The sequence below is a fragment of the Schistocerca serialis genome, chromosome 6 (genome assembly GCF_023864345.2).
Source record: "Schistocerca serialis cubense isolate TAMUIC-IGC-003099 chromosome 6, iqSchSeri2.2, whole genome shotgun sequence".
Classification (NCBI taxonomy): domain Eukaryota; kingdom Metazoa; phylum Arthropoda; class Insecta; order Orthoptera; family Acrididae; genus Schistocerca; species Schistocerca serialis.
Genome location: NC_064643.1, coordinates 227929803 through 227950435, shown reverse-complemented (window position 1 = coordinate 227950435; position 20633 = coordinate 227929803). Strand labels below are relative to the sequence as shown.

At 43.0% G+C, this 20633-nt stretch overlaps 1 protein-coding gene across 1 annotated transcript in view; it reads left to right on the top strand.

Moving 5' to 3' along the window:
* The window catches only part of LOC126484294 (uncharacterized), a 143372-nt gene that overhangs the window by 39658 nt on the left and 83081 nt on the right, over nucleotides 1-20633 (top strand). The window contains exon 3 of the mRNA XM_050107720.1: nucleotides 268-434. Coding sequence (XP_049963677.1) covers nucleotides 268-434 — 167 coding nt within the window. The remainder of the gene's footprint in view (nucleotides 1-267; nucleotides 435-20633) is intronic.

The window sequence follows — 20633 nt, the reverse complement described above, 5'->3', positions numbered from 1 at the left end:
CAACGTCATATTATGGCCCCTGTTGTCCCATGCAACTTTTTTCCTACGAACTTTTCAGCTCCTATTATACTTAAGGAGTTATTCTTGGTGGCAATAGTTATGGGCTATCACCTACAACTTGCACCGCAAATGTAGCGGAATATATATGTGTGTCTAAAGCGTTTGCGATATACACGTACGTGTGTAGAAAGCTAGATGTTTATAATGACACATTTACTGTCTCACATTTTCGCAAGTAGTTAATGGAAACGTGGCACGTATTTGCAGTTTGATGAACGATGTGGAGCTGAAGACGACTGGCTCCTTTGGGCGTCAAAGTCAGATTGCGAGGCTCGTCGATGTACCAGCATCACTTCCGGCGTCGTCAACAGCAGCGTCATCGCCTCCCCGGGTTACCCGCGCTACTTCCAGCCAGGCATCGACAACTGTTACCGGTCAGTAACTCTAGCTTTACTGATGTCAGTATAGGGATATGTTCTTGACGAATGCTGATAAGCGATCAAGCTTGATATATCTCTTCAAGCTGAAGTGATGGGGCCTACTGTCACCTAAGGAATTAAAGCAATTCACCATAAAGCGACTTACGTCTCTTACATACTACATGCGACTGTCTTTCATACTGAAACTAACTCTTTATTTTTTTTATTAAACACTGACCTACAGAATTTTCCCTGACAAAGGCACATCAGACTTAACCTATTCATTTACTGCCCGCAGTATACAAGCCCAACGCAATCTGACTACTGTACATTGATAACATGACTTTCAATAATTAACACAAAAGAATGGCCCTAAGTTGCAAGAAATCCTGACAATAATACAAATCAAATAAATATTAAATTAATGAAATATGAAACTACCTCCAACTCTGTTAATTGCCTAAACTCTTTTCAGTCACGAATCCCGATAGTGGAAACCAAACTCTTTTTCATAAGTCACTTACCTCACAGAAAATCTTCATAACACGAATTACACCAATTACGGAAAGAAGCAGCAACAGCCAGCTAAATAAAAGGATTCTAACTACTACAGACTCTAACTGCCACGAGGCATATGGTTAGCAAAATATAGAATTTGTTGAAAAGCAAGAATTGTGTTTAGAAAATTTTTCATTATTCATGTGACATCCAGTTCCAAAAATTATATAGTTGTCAATAATTCTACTACCCAAACATTATCAACCATACATCCATTAACATACCTTTCCTTGTATGTTTTCTTATAAGACGTTTCATCTCGGTCCTACCATCACAAAGTCTCCACTAAGAAACACATGGCCATACAATTCTCCATCCACTTGCTAACTGCTAGTCCCTCCAACCACAGAAGATCCTTCCGAGGGCGCAGAGCGATGTCAGCGATATTACCACAGTCTATTGCGCTGCCAACATACAGACAGGCTACTTACAATACAACACCATACCACCTTATTAGATCATATTAGCACGCTATTTAGGACTAATCCAACCGCGAAGATAACTGGAGAACTGTCCCATTGACGTGATATTCTGTCTACCTTCGCTGCGTATGTGTGTTCGTTTTGCAGCATTTTGACAAACACGGAGAGTGATGTCAGTTTAAGTAATTCATAGAACCTGACGTTTAGGTTTACTGGAAACGCTATGACCGTCTGGTGAATTAGAGTCGAAAATGATGAAAGAATTCCGGATAACAAGTACAGGCCGGCCGGGGTGGCCGAGCGGTTCTAGGCGCTACAGTCTGGAGCTGCGCGACCGCTACGGTCGCAGGTTCGAATCCTGTTTCGGGGATGGATGTGTGTGATATCCTTAGGTTAGTTAGGTTTAATTAGTTCTAAGTTCTATGGCACTGATGACCTCAGAAGTCAAGTCCCATAGTGCCCAGAGCCATTTGAACCATTTGAACAAGTACAGAACAAATAGCGTAGAAGGCGCTTAAAATCGCGTTCAGTTGTAAACAGGGGAGAGTTGCCAACGAAGCCATAGAGTTTAATTGAAATCCAGATAACCAATATGTTTAATATCTTATGCTAAAAGTTACGTTTTTAATAGTGCACAGTGAAATGTATTAGTGGTTTACTGTCAGAAAAATGGTTTGATACACTCTGTCCGGTGCAAGCCTTCAAATCTACGTAAGTGTTGTAACTTACATCCAATTGATTGATTACTGCAATACTTGGTCTCCCTCTAAATTTTTACCTCCACACATCCCTAAGATACCAAATCGACGATTCCGTAATGCCTCGGACGTGTCCTATCAACTGATACCTTTTTTTAGTCTACATCTGCAGGACTGCTCCGTAATTCACACATAGGTGCTTCGCAGAGACTTTACACACCACTACCGAGCGAGTTGGACTCGCAATTGGGAGGATGACGGTTCAAAATCCGCGTCCGGCAATCGAAATTTATATTTTCCGTTCAAAAATGTTCAAATGTGTGTGAAATCTTATGGAACTTAACTGCTAAGGTCGTCAGACCCTAAGCTTACACACTACTTAACCTAAATTATCCTAAGGACAAACACACACCCATGCCCGAGGGAGGACTCGAACCTCCGCCGGGAGCAGCCGCACAGTCCATGACTGCATCGCCTGAGACATCTCGGCTAATCCCGCACTGCATATTTTCCGTGATTTTCCTAAATCGTTCAAGGCAAATGTCTGGATGATTCCTTTGAAAAGGCATTGTCGATTTCCTTCCCCATCCTCCCCTAATCCGAGCTGGTGCTGCGTCTCTAATGACCACGTTGTCGACGGGACGTTAAACGCTCCTCCTCCACACGCCACTTTTTTCTCGGTCGTTCCACTATCGAAAGGAGCGTTTTTGCATAATTAATTTTCACAGTACATATAAATGAGCACGTGGACAAAGTGGTAGTTCCATCAAGCATTTCACGTATGACGCTGTTGTGTACGTAGAAATCGCAGTATCAGGAAATTGTAGAGAAGTACAAGAAGAGTTGCAGAGGATCAGCTCTTGGGCAGGGTTTGCGAAACGACTCTTAACATAAACAAATGTAAATCACTGTAGCCAGAAAGACCGACTATTTTGTGATTGCTCGCTTCCAAAACAGTAGCTGGAACCAGTAACATCCAAAAAAATTCATACGACTATGCATACGGAACGATTTGAAGCGGAAAGGCCAAATAAAATTACCGGCCCGTGTGGCCGAGCGGTTCTAGGCGCTTCAGTCTGGAACCGGGTGACCGCTACGGTCGCAGGTTCGAATCCTGACTCGGACATGGGTTTGTGTGATGTCCTTAGGTTAGTTAAGTTTAAGTAGTTGTATGTTCTAGGGGACTGATGACCTCGGATGTTAAGTCCCATAGTGCTCAGAGACATCTGAACCATTTGAACCTAATAAAATTGATGACTGTAGTCCACCCCTTTTTTTCTACAAAAGACAACGTATAGCTCCGAATATAATTGATACGAAAAATACAACTTATTATTTTTATGGTTTTGATTGCGAATCTTGAATTTTCCCTGGCGCACTGAATATTCTATGAGATTTTGGGATTTCAGGCGGACCATGTTAACTTCTTGCCACGATATTTCGGCAGGCAACCGTCTAGCCATCTTCAGGTGTGTGTTCGCCACTGGAGGCTGCTAGTTCCGCGCCAAATTTTGCTATAAAGCCGACACCATGAACTACTAGCCTCCAGTGGCGGACACTCATCTGAAAATGGCTGGACGGTTGCCAGAATAGAATACAGAACATATTTTAAAAAAATTATTCCTGGTAATATTTAAATCCTCAAATGAATAAACACAAATCACCACAAAGACGTAGCTAACAAAACCCTCTTTAGAACAATACTTGAGTAATACACCACACGCCATTAAAATTACTACACCACGAAGATGACGTGCTACAGATGCGAAATTCAATTGACAGGAAGAAGATGTTGTGATATGCAAATGATCAGCTTGTCAGAGCATTCACACATGGTTGGCGCCGGTAGCAACACCTACAACGTGCTGACATGAGGAAAGTTTCCAACCGATTTCTCATACACAAACAGCAGTTGACCGGCGTTTCCTGGTGAAACGTTGTTGTGATGCCTCGTGTAAGGAGGAGAAATGCGTACAATCACGTTATCGACTTTGATAAAGGTCGGATTGTAGCCTATCGCGATTGTGGTTTATCGTATCGCGACGTTGCTGCTCGCGTTGGTAGAAGACGCTGTATCGCAGACAGGAGCGCCTGCGATGGTGTATTCAACGACGAACGTGGGTGCACGAATGACAAAACGTCATTTTTTCGGATGAGCCAGTTTCTGTTTACAGCATCATGATGGTCCCATTGGCGACATCGCGGAGAACGCACATTGGAAGTGCGTATTCGTCATCGCCATACTGGCGTATCACCCGGCGTGATGGTATGGGGTGCCATTGGTTACACGTCTCGGTCACCTCTTGTTCGCATTGACGGCACTTTGAACAGTGGATGTTACATTTCAGATGTGTTACGACCCGTTGCTCTAGCCTTCATTCGATCCCTGTGAATCCTTACATTTCAGCAAGATAACGCACGACCACATGTTGCAGGTCCTGTACAGGCCTTTCTGGATACAGACAATGTTCGACTGCTGCCCTGGCCAGCACATTCTCCAGATCTCTCACCAACTGAAAACGTCTGGTCAATGGTGGCCGAGCAACTGGCTCGTCACAATACGCCAGTTACTACTCTTGATGAACTGTGGTATCGTGCTGAAGCTGCATGGGCAGCCATCCAAGCTCTATTTGACTCAATGCCCAGGCGTAGCAAGGCCATTATTACGGCCATAGGTGGTTGTTCAGGGTACTGATTTCTCAGGATCTATGCACCAAAACTGCGTGAAAATGTAATCATATGTCAGTTCTAGCATAATATATATCTCCAGTGAATACCCGATTATCATCTGCATTTCTTCTTGGTGTAGCAATTTTAATGGCCAGTAGTGTACTCATCAAACTACAACACGTACCAGATAGAACAGATAGAAGAAACAGAGAAGATCCACAGAAGAGCAGCTCGTTTCGTTACAGTTTTATTTAGTTAGCGCGACAGCCGCGCAGAGATGCTCAGCCAATTCCAGTGGCAGACGCAGCAAGAGAGGCGTACTGCATCATGGCGAGGTTTACTATGAAAGTTCTGAGAGCGTATGTTCCTGTCAAACAATACAGTGCTTTCACCCACGTACTGCATGCCTCGCGAAAAAACCATGATCGTAAAATTAGAGACATTCAAGCTCACACGGAGGATTACCAGCAATGATTCTTCTTGCAAACCATTGACGAGTGGCACAGAAAAGGGAGAAGTGACAGTGATACACGAAGTACTCACCGCCACACACCGTAAGGTGGCTTGCGGAGTTTTGATGTAGGCCTGCATGTAGAATAACACGTGGCAAAAATGAATAATTAAATCTTTGTGTGCGAGCTCCGATTTCTGTTATTTTATTACGATGGTCGTGTCCCACTGTGTAGGTGGGAGCCAACAAAATAATTTCGCATTAGGAGGAGAAAGTTGCTGACTGAAATTTCGTGAAAAGACCTCGCCACGTCGAAGAAATACTTTGTTTTAATGACCGCCATCGAAACTCGAGCATCGTATTCGGAAGTCTCTCTCTCTCCTATTTCGCAATAAAACAAAACGAGCTGCCCTTCTTTACACATTTTGTACGTCCTTCGCAGGCCCGCCATGTTAGCCATGGGATCTAGCGCTCTGCTTTCCGGGCGGGAATGCGTGCCGGTCCCCGGCACGAATCCGCCCAGCGGATTAGTGTCGAGGTCCAGTGCGCTGGGCAGACTGTGGATGGGTTTTAAGGGGGTTTTCCATCTGCCTCGGCGAATGCGGGCTGGTTCCCCTTATTCCTTTCTCCACATACGTGTACACCATCACTACTCTACCAAGAAAACATTGGGGTTACACTCCTCTGGTGTGCGACGTTGCCGGGGATGGGGGGGGGGGGGGGGGTTCCTCTGGGGCCGAACCACAAAATAACCCTGGGTTCTGCGTGGAGCGGCGCAGTGAGCGGACTACTGTAGCTTGTTGTGGGGTTGTGTACCACTATGGCTACGGGGGGGGGGGGGGGGGGGGACGAAGCCTATCCCTCGTTTCTAACTTCCCAGTTCAATACAATACAATACACTACAATACAATGTCCTCCGTCAGTCCTAGTTGGGAAGGGTCCCATACTGTGCAGTGTTTCTTCAGTAGAGAACGGACAAACGCAGTGTAGGCAGTCTATGTAGTAGATCTGTCGCATCCTGTAAGTGCTCTACCAATAAAACGCAGTCTGTGATTCGCCTTCCCACTTTTTTATGCAATTCTTCCAATTTTCCATAAATTTCTTTCCAGTAAATTTCTGATTCGGTACATCTCCATTAATTACTCGACATGCCATTCTTCTGTAGCACTACATTTCAAAAGCTATTATCTTCTTGTCTAAACTGTTTATTGTCCACGTTTCACTTCGCAAAACTCCAGCTCAATATTTTCACAAAAGACTTTTCAATGTTCACTGGTTATTCGATGTTAACAAAATTTCCTTTTTCATAAATGATATTCCTGTTTATCTGAGGTTTATATAATTTTTACGTCTGCCATCGTCAGTAGTTTATCTATCCAAATAGCAAAACTCATCCAATACTTCCATAGTCTCACTTCGTTATGTAATTCCCTCACCATCATCTGATTTGACTGGTCTAAATTCCATTCCCTTGCTTTACTTTGGTTGAAGTTCATCATATAACTTCATTTATAGACACTATCTATTGCATTCAGTGATCTGCGAAGTCATTTGCTTCCTTTGACAGAATTACAGTGTCACCAGTAAACCTCAAAGGTTTTATTTCATCTCCCTGAAATTTAATTCCCTTTCAGAGTTTCTCATTTGTGCCCTTCAATGCTTGATCAAGGAGTAGATTAACATCGGACAAGGCTTCCAAGTTTCTTTCTCATTTCTCAACTAGTACTTTCCTTTCATGTGTGTGTATTGAACCAGGGACATAGAAATGACGGAGCACCCACCCCACCGCCGCCCCACACCGAACCGAGGGTTATTGTGCAGTTCGGTCGCCGGTGGAGCAATCACCGACATAGTGTAACTGAGGTGGAATAAGGAGAACCAGCCCGCATTCGCAGAGGCAGATGGAAAACCTCGTGAAAACCATCCACAGACTGTCCGGCACACTGGACCTCGACACTAATCTGCCGGGCGGATTCGTGCCGGGGACCGCACGCCTTCCCGCTCCGAAAGCAGCGCGTCAGACAGTGCGGCTAGCCGGGCGGGCCCCTTTCATGTACTTCGATACTTCTAACTGACTTTTGGTTTCTGTTGAAGTTATCCATAACTTTTCTCATCCTGTACGTCATCTCTGTTACCGAAATGTACTTATATTTTGCTAAAGGTTCGTTTATCGTTGTTGTCGTACATGTAAATATAATTATTTTCTCTACATTTTGGGACTGTGCGGCTGGCCCCGGCGGAGGTTCGAGTCCTCCCTCGGGCATGAGTATGTGTGTTTGTCCTTAGGATAATTTAGGTTAAGTAGTGTGTAAGCTTATGGACTAATGGCCTTAGCAGTTAAGTCCCATAAGATTTCACACATATTTGAATATTTCTTTCTAAATTTTGACAAAAATTTCCTGTGGACATTCCACATCCGTCGATGGTAATATAATTCTGAAACCGGTCGTGTGACTATTTTACAGTAATTAGCGATCCAGTTTTAATAAATTTTTTACTGAACAAAATTCTACCACATGACTTGATAATGACATTATGTAAATCCTTTCGTCTAATATCATGGCTCACAGTATCCAATAATGTGGATTAATGGAATGACCAGTTGGGTTTGACACCCAGGATTACATCTACCTAAGGTAGGTAAAACCTTGACAAGTGAACTTACGAAAAGTAGAACTGGAGACGTCTACATGGTAGCGCGTACTACATCTTGCCTTAATTTGAATGACAAATGCTTCCCCTGTCGAAATTGAGTGGACAATTTAGAGTGACTGTGGGTCTGTCATTACATTAACTATAGCTATTGTAGAACACGAGGTAAATGAAATACCAACAAACATTTTTAGGTATAACAGTAGTACGGAAGGTTTACCAATTACTATTTGCCTAATGGTTTATCTCTGAGAAAGTTGTAAGATATAAATCGGTTTCTTCATGCCCTTTAGAAGCTAATTTATCTAGAGATAGCCTTAATTCGTCCAAACCTATCAATGGCTTTAGAAACAAGTGAACAATTGTTCTACACTCTCGAAATATTGAAAGTCAAAATGTTTATTTTAGCTTTATCACCATTAATGTTATCCACTCTAAAGCTTACAGAGTGTTTTTTGTGGAAATAGCTAAGACATCTGTAAAAACGTTGGTTTTTAGACCACTTTCCAGCGATTCGATCTTGCGTCAATGAAATGTTGGGCGAAGTGACTATTGCTGTTGTTGTTGTGGTCTTCAGTCCTGAGACTGGTTTGATGCAGCTCTCCATGCTACTCTATCCTGTGCAAGCTTTTTCATCTCCCAGTACCTACTGCAACCTACATCCTTCTGAATCTGCTTAGTGTATTCATCTCTTGGTCTCCCTCTACGATTTTTACCCTCCACGCTGCCCTCCAATACTAAATTGGTGATCCCTTGATGCCTCAGAACATGTCCTACCAACCGATCCCTTCTTCTGGTCAAGTTGTGCCACAAACTTCTCTTCTCCCCAATCCTATTCAATACTTCCTCATTTGTTATGTGATCTACCCATCTAATCTTCAGAATTCTTCTGTAGCACCACATTTCGAAAGCTTCTATTCTCTTCTTGTCCAAACTATTTATCGTCCATGTTTCACTTCCATACATGGCTACACTCCATACGAATACTTTCAGAAATGACTTCCTGACACTCAAATCAATACTGGATGTAAACAAATTTCTCTTCTTCAGAAACGCTTTCCTTGCCATTGCCAGCCTACATTTTATATCCTCTCTACTTCGACCATCATCAGTTATTTTGCTCCCCAAATAGCAAAACTCCTTTACTACTTTAAGTGCCTCATTTCCTAATCTAATTCCCTCAGCATCACCCGACTTAATTAGACTACATTCCATTATCCTTGTTTTGCTTTTGTTGATGTTCATCTTATAGCCTCCTTTCAAGACACTGTCCATTCCATTCAACTGCTCTTCCAAGTCCTTTGCTGTCTCTGACAGAATTACAATGTCATCAGCGAACCTCATGGTTTTTATTTCTTCTCCATGAATTTTAATACCTACTCCGAATTTTTCTTTTGTTTCCTTTACTGCTTGCTCAATATACAGATTGAACAACATCGGGGAGAGGCTACAACCCTGTCTTACTCCCTTCCCAACCACTGCTTCCCTTTCATGTCCCTCGACTCTTATAACTGCCATCTGGTTTCTGTACAAATTGTAAATAGCCTTTCGCTCCCTGTATTTTACCCCTGCCACCTTTAGAATTTGAAAGAGAGTATTCCAGTCAACATTGTCAAAAGCTTTCTCTAAGTCTACAAATGCTAGAAACGTAGGTTTGCCTTTCCTTAATCTTTCTTCTAAGATAAGTCGTAAGGTCAGTATTGCCTCACGTGTTCCAGTGTTTCTACGGAATCCAAACTGATCTTCCCCGAGGTTGGCTTCTACTAGTTTTTCCATTCGTCTGTAAGGAATTCGTGTTAGTATTTTGCAGCTGTGACTTATTAAGCTGATAGTCCGGTAATTTTCACATCTGTCAACACCTGCTTTCTTTGGGATTGGAATTATTATATTCTTCTTGAAGTCTGAGGGTATTTCGCCTGTTTCATACATCTTGCTCACCAGATGGTAGAGTTTTGTCAGGACTGGCTCTCCCACGGCCGTCAGTAGTTCCAATGGAATATTGTCTACTCCGGGGGCCTTGTTTCGACTCAGGTCTTTCAGTGCTCTGTCAAACTCTTCACGCAGTATCGTATCTCCCATTTCATCTTCATCTACATCCTCTTCCATTTCCATAATATTGTCCTCAAGTACATCGCCCTTGTATAGACCCTCTGTATACTCCTTCCACCTTTCTGCTTTCCCTTCTTTGCTTAGAACCGGGTTTCCATCTGAGCTCTTGATATTCATACAAGTCGTTCTCTTATCTCCAAAGGTCTCTTTAATTTTCCTGTAGGCGGTATCTATCTTACCCCTAGAGAGATATGCCTCTACATCCTTACATTTGTCCTCTAGCCATCCCTGCTTAGCCATTTTGCACTTCCTGTCGATCTCATTTTTGAGACGTTTGTATTCTACATCTACATCTATACTCCGCGAGCCACCTTACGGTGTGTGGCGGAGGGTACTTATTGGACCACTATCTGATCCCCCCTTCCCTGTTCCATTCACGAATTGTGCGTGGTAAGAACGACTGCTTGTAAGTCTCCGTATTTGCTCTAATTTCTCGGATCTTTTCGTTGTGATCATTACGCGAGATATATGTGGGCGGTAGTAATATGTTGCCCATCTCTTCCCGGAATGTGCTCTCTCGTAATTTCGATAATAAACCTCTCCGTATTGCGTAACGCCTTTCTTGAAGTGTCCGCCACTGGAGCTTGTTCAGCATCTCCGTAACGCTCTCGCGCTGACTAAATGTCCCCATGACGAATCGCGCTGCTTTTCGCTGGATCATGTCTATCTCTTCTATTAATCCAACCTGATAAGGGTCCCATACTGATGAGCAATACTCAAGAATCGGACGAACAAGCGTTTTGTAAGCTACTTCTTTCGTCGATGAGTCACATTTTCTTAGAATTCTTCCTATGAATCTCAACCTGGCGCCTGCTTTTCCCACTATTTGTTTTATGTGATCATTCCACTTCAGATCGCTCCGGTTAGTAACTCCTAAGTATTTTACGGTCGTTACCGCTTCCAATGATTTACCACCTATGGCATAATCGTACTGGAATGGATTTCTGCCCCTATGTATGCGCATTATATTACATTTATCTACGTTTAGGGAAAGCTGCCAGCTGTCGCACCATGCATTAATCCTCTGCAGGTCCTCCTGGAGTACGTACGAGTCTTCTGATGTTGCTACTTTCTTGTAGACAACCGTGTCATCTGCAAATAGCCTCACGGAGCTACCGATGTTGTCAACTAAGTCATTTATGTATATTGTAAACAATAAAGGTCCTATCACGCTTCCCTGCGGTACTCCCGAAATTACCTCCACATCTGCAGATTTTGAACCGTTAAGAATGACATGTTGTGTTCTTTCTTCTAGGAAATCCTGAATCCAATCACAAACCTGGTCCGATATTCCGTAAGCTCGTATTTTTTTCACTAAACGTAAGTGCGGAACCGTATCAAATGCCTTCCTGAAGTCCAGGAATACGGCATCAATCTGCTCGCCAGTGTCTACGGCACTGTGAATTTCTTGGGCAAATAGGGCGAGCTGAGTTTCACATGATCTCTGTTTGCGGAATCCATGTTGGTTATGATGAAGGAGATTTGTATTATCTAAGAACGTCATAATACGAGAACACAAAACATGTTCCATTATTCTACAACAGATTGACGTAAGCGAAATAGGCCTATAATTATTCGCATCTGATTTATGACCCTTCTTGAAAATGGGAACGACCTGCGCTTTCTTCCAGTCGCTAGGTACTTTACGTTCTTCCAGCGATCTACGATAAATTGCTGATAGAAAGGGGGCAAGTTCTTTAGCATAATCACTGTAGAATCTTAAGGGTATCTCGTCTGGTCCGGATGCTTTTCCGCTACTAAGTGATAGCAGTTGTTTTTCAATTCCGATATCGTTTATTTCAATATTTTCCATTTTGGCGTCCGTGCGACGGCTGAAGTCAGGGACCGTGTTACGATTTTCCGCAGTGAAACAGTTTCGGAACACTGAATTCAGTATTTCTGCCTTTCTTCGGTCGTCCTCTGTTTCGGTGCCATCGTGGTCAACGAGTGACTGAATAGGGGATTTAGATCCGCTTACCGATTTTACATATGACCAAAACTTTTTAGGGTTCTTGTTTAGATTGTTTGCCAATGTTTTATGTTCGAATTCGTTGAATGCTTCTCTCATTGCTCTCTTTACGCTCTTTTTCGCTTCGTTCAGCTTTTCCTTATCAGCTATGATTCGACTACTCTTAAACCTATGATGAAGCTTTCTTTGTTTCCGTAGTACCTTTCGTACATGATTGTTATACCACGGTGGATCTTTCCCCTCGCTTTGGACCTTAGTCGGTACGAACTTATCTAAGGCGTACTGGACGATGTTTCTGAATTTTTTCCATTTTTGTTCCACATCCTCTTCCTCAGAAATGAACGTTTGATGGTGGTCACTCAGATATTCTGCGATTTGTGCCCTATCACTCTTGTTAAGCAAATATATTTTCCTTCCTTTCTTGGCATTTCTTATTACACTTGTAGTCATTGATGCAACCACTGACTTATGATCACTGATACCCTCTTCTACATTCACGGAGTCGAAAAGTTCCGGTCTATTTGTTGCTATGAGGTCTAAAACGTTAGCTTCACGAGTTGGTTCTCTAACTATCTGCTCGAAGTAATTCTCGGACAAGGCAGTCAGGATAATGTCACAAGAGTCTCTGTCACTGGCTCCAGTTCTGATTGTGTGACTATCCCATTCTATACCTGGTAGATTGAAGTCTCCCCCTATTACAATAGTATGATCACGAAACTTCTTCACGACGTTCTGCAGGTTCTCTCTGAGGCGCTTAACTACTACAGTTGCTGATGCAGGTGGTCTATAGAAGCATCCGACTATCATATCTGACCCACCTTTGATACTTAACTTAACCCAGATTATTTCACATTCGCATTCGCTAATAACTTCACTGGATATTATTGAATTCTTTACTGCTATAAATACTCCTCCACCATTGGCGTTTATCCTATCCTTGCGGTATATATTCCATTCTGTGTCTAGGATTTCGTTACTGTTCACTTCCGGTTTTAACCAACTTTCCGTTCCTAATACTATATGCGCACTATTTCCTTCAATAAGAGATACTAATTCAGGAACCTTGCCCTGGATACTCCTGCAGTTTACCAATATTACGTTAACTTTTCCTGTTTTTGGTCTCTGAGGACGGACGTTCTTTATCAACGATGATAATGTCCTCTCTGGTAAGCCGTCAGGTATTTTATCGTTTCGCCCAAGGGGGGGTCCCTCTAACCTAAAAAACCCCCGTGTGCACGCCACACGTACTCTGCTACCCTAGTAGCTGCTTCCGGTGTGTAGTGCACGCCTGACCTGTCTAGGGGGGCCCTACAGTTCTCCACCCAATAACGGAGGTCGATGAATTTGCAACCATTATAGTCGCAGAGTCGTCTGAGCCTCTGGTTTAGACCCTCCACACGGCTCCAAACCAGAGGACCGCGATCGACTCTGGGCACTATGCTGCAGATATTAAGCTCAGCTTGCACTCCGCGTGCGATGCTGGTTGTCTTCACCAAATCAGCCAGCCGCCGGAAGGAACCAAGGATGGCCTCAGAACCCAAGCGGCAGGCGTCATTCGTTCCGACATGTGCTACTATCTGCAGCCGGTCACACCCAGTGCGTTCAATAGCTGCCGGAAGGGCCTCCTCCACATTACGGACGAGACCCCCCGGCAAGCACACCGAGTGCACACTGGCATTCTTCCCCGACCTACCCGCTATTTTCCTGAGGGGCTCCATAACCCGCCTAACGTTGGAGCTCCCTATAACTAATAGGCCCGCCCTCTGTGACTGTCGGGACCTTGCCGGAGAATCGGCCACTGGCCCAACAGGCGAGGCATCCTGTGGTGGCTCGGAAACGATGTCATCACCACTAGGAAGCACCCCGTACCTGTTGGAAAGGGGTAAGGCAGCTGCCTCGCGGCCAGATCCCACCTTCGCCTTTCGGCCAGGCACGCGCGAGCCCACCACTGTCCGCCATTCACCTGGAGTGATGGCTGACCGGTAAGATGCTCACTGCCGGAAGACGCAGCAACATCAGGGGTTCCATGTGATTCCAAGGCCACCGAAGTAGGCATAGGTCTCACCACAGTTGCCCCAACGCCACTACGAGCCGACGCCTGCGCCTCGAGCTCGATGAGCCTAACAGACAAAGCCTCCACCTGCCCCCGAAGAGTGGCCAATTCTCCTTGCGTCCGCTCACAACAACCACAGTCCCTACACATGACTATGTTTACCCTACTCTATACGGTGACAAATTCCCAAGATAATCTTCTGATGAGCTACTGTGATAATCAAGAAACACTCACTGAAATACGAGACGCGAAAACTACGCTAGGTTTTCCCAGAAAAACTATTTAAAAGCTAAGCACAGCAAATAAGTACAAAAACGCTTTATACAAACAGTACTCGCTGCTGCTGGTGCTCTCGCTCTGGCTGTTTCACTTACTGCATTTTTATATTTTCTCCTTTCATCAATTAAATTCATTATTTCTTCTGTTACCCAAGGATTTCTACTAGCCCTCGTCTTTTTACCTACTTCATCCTCTGCTGCCTTCACTACTTCATCCCTCAAAGCTACCCATTCTTCTTCTACTGTATTTATTTCCCCCATTCCTGTCAATTGCTCCCTTATGCTCTCCCTGAATCTCTGTACAACCTCTGGTTCTTTTAGTTTATCCAGGTCCCATCTCCTTAAATTCCCGCCTTTTTGCAGTTTCTTCAGTTTTAATCTACAGGTCATAACCAATAGATTGTGGCCAGAGTCCACATCTGCCCCTGGAAATGTCTTACAATTTAAAACCTGGTTCCTAAATCTCTGTCTTACCATTATATAATCTATATGATACCTTTTAGTATCTCCAGGGTTCTTCCATGTATACAACCTTCTTTCATGATTCTTAAACCAAGTGTTAGTTATGATTATGTTGTGCTCTGTGCAAAATTCTACCAGGCGGCTTCCTCTTTCATTTCTGTCCCCCAATCCATATTCACCTACTATGTTTCCTTCTCTCCCTTTTCCTACACTCGAATTCCAGTCACCCATGACTAATAAATTTTCGTCTCCCTTCACAATCTGTATAATTTCTTTTATTTCATCATACATTTCTTCAATTTCTTCGTCATCTGCAGAGCTAGTTGGCATATAAACTTGTACTACTGTAGTAGGTGTGGGCTTCGTATCTATCTTGGCCACAATAATGCGTTCACTATGCTGTTTGTAGTAGCTTACCCGCATTCCTATTTTCCAATTCATTATTAAACCTACTCCTGCATTATCCCTATTTGATTTTGTGTTTATAACCCTGTAGTCACCTGACCAGAAGTCTTGTTCCTCCTGCCACCGAACTTCACTAATTCCCACTATATCTAAATTCAACCTATCCATTTCCCTTTTTAAATTTTCTAACCTACCTGCCCGATTAAGGGATCTGACATTCCACGCTCCGATCCGTAGAACGCCAGTTTTCTTTCTCCTGATAACGACATCCTCTTGAGTAGTCCCCGCCCGGAGATCCGAATGGGGGACTATTTTACCTCCGGAATATTTTACCCAAGAGGACGCCATCATCATGTAATAATACAGTAAAGCTGCATGCCCTCGGGAAAAATTACGGCTGTAGTTTCCCCTTGCTTTCAGCCGTTCGCAGTACCAGCACAGCAAGGCCGTTTTGGTTATTGTTACAAGGCCAGATCAGTCAATCATCCAGACTGTTGCCCTTGCAACTACTGAAAAGGCTGCTGCCCCTCTTCAGGAACCACACGTTTGTCTGGCCTCTCAACAGATACCCCTCCGTTGTGGTTGCACCTACGGTACGGCTATCTGTACCGCTGAGGCACGCAAGCCTCCCCACCAACGGCAAGGTCCATGGTTCATGGGGGGGGAAGTGACTATTCTGTCATAATATTGTTTCTAAAAATTTCGCGTATGTGACTGCATGTAAAATGCGGGTTTTCCTTCATCTGAATTAACGTCTGTCTCTTGTGAGGCGAACTGAGGAGTTACTTGAATGAAAAGTTGTGGCTCTGGTCTCGTAAACTGACATACAGTCGGAAGGGGTGAGCGGTGTGCTGACCACATACCCCTCCGTATCGGCATCCAGTGACGCCTGTGGTCTGAGGATGACACGGCGACCGGTCGGTACCGTTGGGCCTTCATGGCCTGTTCGGGCGGAGTTTAGTTTCTTAGCAATAACACCTGACAGTTAGAAAGAACAACAGTAAAATGAACTGTAGAGCAACAAAGCGAAATGAACGTAATGAGATATATCAGTCTCTTTACGTTAATACTAAATGCTGTGAAATGACAGTTAAATGTGGCTTCTTCGAAATACTCTCCTCAACAATTGATGCACCGCTCCCAAAGCCGTTTCCAGGACCGGAAGCAATCTTGGTACTCCTCTTACTGCAAATTATAATAATTTAAGTTTGCTTTTATCTCGTTTGTCGTTGCAAGTCTTCGTCCTTCCAACCGTACTTTCTCCTTTTTTTTTTTTTTTTTTTGGTCATCATCAGTCCACTGACTGGTTTGATGCAGCCCGCCACGAATTCCTGTCCTGTGCTAACCTCTTCATCTCAGAGTAGCACTTGCAACCTACGTCCTCAATTATTTGCTTGACGTATTCCAATCTCTGTCTTCCTCTACAGTTTTTGCCCTCTACAGCTCCCTTTAGTACCATGGAAGTCATTCCCTCATGTCTTAGCATATGTCCTATCATCCTGTCCCTTCTCCTTATCAGTGTTTTCCACATATTCCTTTCCTCTCCGATTCTGCGTATAACCTCCTCATTCCTTACCTTATCAGTCCACCTAATTTTCAACATTCGTCTATAGCACCACATCTCAAATGCTTCGATTCTCTTCTGTTCCGGTTTTCCCACAGTCCATGTTTCACTACCATACAATGCTGTACTTCAGACGTACATCCCTAGAAATTTCTTCCTCAAATTAAGGCCGGTATTTGATATTAGTAGACTTCTCTTGGCCAGAAATGCCTTTTTTGTCATAGCGAGTCTGCTTTTGATGTCCTCCTTGCTCCGTCCGTCATTGGCTATTTTACTGCCTAGGTAGCAGAGTTCCTTAACTTCATTGACTTCGTGACCATCAATCCTGATGTTAAGTTTCTCGCTGTTCTCATTTCTGCTACTTCTCATTACCTTCGTCTTTCTCCGATTTACTCTCAATCCATACTGTGTACTCATTAGACTGTTCATTCCGTTCAGCAGATCATTTAATTCTTCTTCACTTTCACTCAGGATAGCAATGTCATCAGCGAATCGTATCATTGATATCCTTTCACCTTGTATTTTAATTCCACTCCTGAACCTTTCTTTTATTTCCATCATTGCTTCCTCGATGTACATATTAAAGAGTAGGGGCAAAAGGCTACAGCCTTGTCTTACACCCTTCTTAATACGAGCACTTCGTTCTTGATCGTCCACTCTTATTATTCCCTCTTGGTTGTTGTACATATTGTATATGACCCGTCTCTCCCTATAGCTTACCACTACATTTTTCAGAATCTCGAACAGCTTGCACCATTTTATATTGTCGAACGCTTTTTCCAGGTCGACAAATCCTATGAAAGTGTCTTGATTTTGCTTTAGCCTTGCTTCCATTATTAACCGTAACGTCAGAATTGCCTCTTTCGTCCCTTTACTTTTCCTAAAGCCAAACTGATAGTCACCTAGCGCATTCTCAATTTTCTTTTCCATTCTTCTGTATATTATTCTTGTAAGCAGCTTCGAAGCATGAGCTGTTAAGCTGATTGTGCGATAGTTCTCGCACTTGTCAGCTCTTGCCGTCTTCGGAATTGTGTGGATGATGCTTTTCCGAAAGTCAGATGGTAAATCACCAGACTCATATATTCTACACACCAACGTGAATAGTCGTTTTGTTGCCACTTCCCCCAATGATTTTAGAAATTCTGATGGAATGTTATCTATCCCTTCTGCCTTATTTGACCGTAAGTCCTCCAAACCTCTTTTAAATTCCGATTCTAATACTGGATCCCCTATCTCTTCTAAATCGACTCCTCTCTCTTCTTCTATCACATCAGACAAATCTTCACCCTCATAGAGGCTTTCAATGTATTCTTTCCACGTATCTGCTCTTTCCTCTGCATTTAACAGTGGAATTCCCGTTGCACTCTTAATGTTACCACCGTTGCTTTTAATGTCACCAAAGGTTGTTTTGACTTTCCTGTATGCTGAGTCTGTCCTTCCGACAATCATATGTTTTTCGATGTCTTCACATTTTTCCTGCAGCCATTTTGTCTTAGCTTCCCTTCACTTCCTATTTATTTCATTCCTCAGCAACTTGTATTTCTGTATTCCTGATTTTCCCGGAACATGTTTGTACTTCCTCCTTCCATCAATCAACTGAAGTATTTCTTCTGTTACTCATGGTTTCTTCGCAGCTACCTTCTTTGTACCTATGTTTTCCTTCCCAACTTCTGTGATGGCCCTTTTTAGAGATGTCCTTTCTCCTTAAGAAATAAAAAAAAATTTCGCAGTGGCCAGGTCTGGATGAGTACGGAGGATGAGGTAGCACAGTGATTTCGTTTTTTGTGCAATAGTCACGCATGACTCATTAGCCGCGGGGCGAACTTAGCGGTAGCATGATGCATTCCAAGATGTGTTAGGATTTCATGACATGATCCAACTGAAATGTTACATTCTTCTACAATCCCTCCGACGGGCAGTAATCGATTGGCACACTCAGTGTCGTTGACGCAACTGACATGAGCGTCGTCGGTAGATGTCGATGTCGAGAGTCATCCTGAACGAGCGTCATCTTTGGCTTCCGTCCGGCCATTTTTAAACCTAGTAAACCATCCCTAACACAGATTGCGGCTGAAGCGCCGTAGGCTTCCTGCATCATTTGGCGTGTCTCTGTGAAGGTTTTCTTGAGTTTCACGCAAAATCTAACTCAGACGCGTTGCTCCTCTAACTCTGCCATCTTGAAATTCGCGAACTGTATGACACAACACTCTACGCAAATACAGTACTGAACAGTAACTAATAGACATACAACAATGATTCTTCCGGGAGCTACACACTAGACACAAGCGTGTGCAGGGATGAAAACCGCATTTCGCTCTAACACACCATTGACGCGAAATTACGAATGTTCCGGAATTTTTTGAACAGACCTCGTACTCGTAAAACTACTCGCAGGTAAGACAGATGATGTGATTTACTGGAAGAATTTTCAGAGAATGTAGTCCATACACAAAGGCAGTAGCTTACAAAACCGTTGTTCGATTAATACTTGAGTGTTGCTCGTCAGTCTGCGATCCATACCTGATGGGACTGGTAGAGGAAATAGAGAAGAGCCAAACAGGAGCAGAGTGTTTTGTAAAAGGTCCATTCAGTAAGCCTGGAAGTTTAATGGAGATGCTCAGTCAACCCCAGTGGCAGACGTTGCAAGAGAAGCGTTTTGCAACACCGTGTAATTCCCGAACGTGTGCGTTTCTAGATTAGTCAACCAACATATTGCTTGCTTTTACGTTGGCTAGTACACCCGTCAACCTGAGTGCGGTTTTTAGGAAGTTTTCCACACCCGTTTAGACAAATGGTGGCTAGGTCTGTAAAACAAGTTTCAGAGAATTCCACACACCAACATTTAAAACACAGTAACGCACTGAACAAAGTTTACACGATTCACAGGCAGATGGTGCACACGACTTCCCTCCGTTATGTTCCCATTACGACTATGGCGTCAATGAGGGTATCCGGTCACAAAGTTAAAATAAAATGATATAAAACTTGCAAAATTTTAAAAAACTCCGTAGTAGACAGGTAAGAACGGGAAACTTAATGTTCCAAGGTAATAAGCGAAGCCGGTGGCTGCCCGTTCTAGAGGCATGTGGAAGAACTATTCAGTCACTATTCACGCCAGATGCCGCTAGAGTCTAGACGGACAGGAGTCTGGTAAATGATTTGGATTGTATAGTTTTTTGCGGAATTCAAATATGACGCTCGAAATGATAATCTAAGCCCATCAATATTGTAAATTACAGCACTCATTGCTAAAATTTAAGGTGATAACCTAGTCTTTTGTACTTGCTGGGGAAAACAGTAACGTACGTGAAAAATAAACGAATTCAAAGTATGAAATTATTATACAGTTTTTCTTAGTGATCTGTAAGATCATACAATCTGAATTATGTCTTTTCAACGTAGCTCATAAGATAAAGGATGTATTTAGTGTTTGAAGTAATAAATATACTGTATTTCTAATTAGGCCTACTACTTATCTGTAATGAGCAATTTTTAAATAGTTTGTTCAACTACTCAACTGTATCCGTTTACGCTAATAAGCAACACCGTTGTTTCTTCATCAGAAAGATATAATAAGTTGTATTTTTATATAATTTCTATGTTTGCTATAAAAGGAGGCAATTGTTCGAGTAACTAAATTTTTTGAGTGCTATTTAAGAAATCCTTTATATTTTATTTGTTTTTACTTTATTTTTTATTTACACTTCAAGTTCCGTAGGGCCAAATTGAGGAGCAAATCTCCAAGGTCATGAAATATGTCAGTACATGAAATTACAAAATGAAAGTAATAAAAGATAAAAATAAAATATTTATGAATCCGAAAAAAGTCAGTTGATAGGTTTAAGAAAACGCAATCAACAACATAACAAAAAACAGCTTAATTTTTCAAGGAACTCCTCGGCAGAATAGAAGGAGTGACCCAT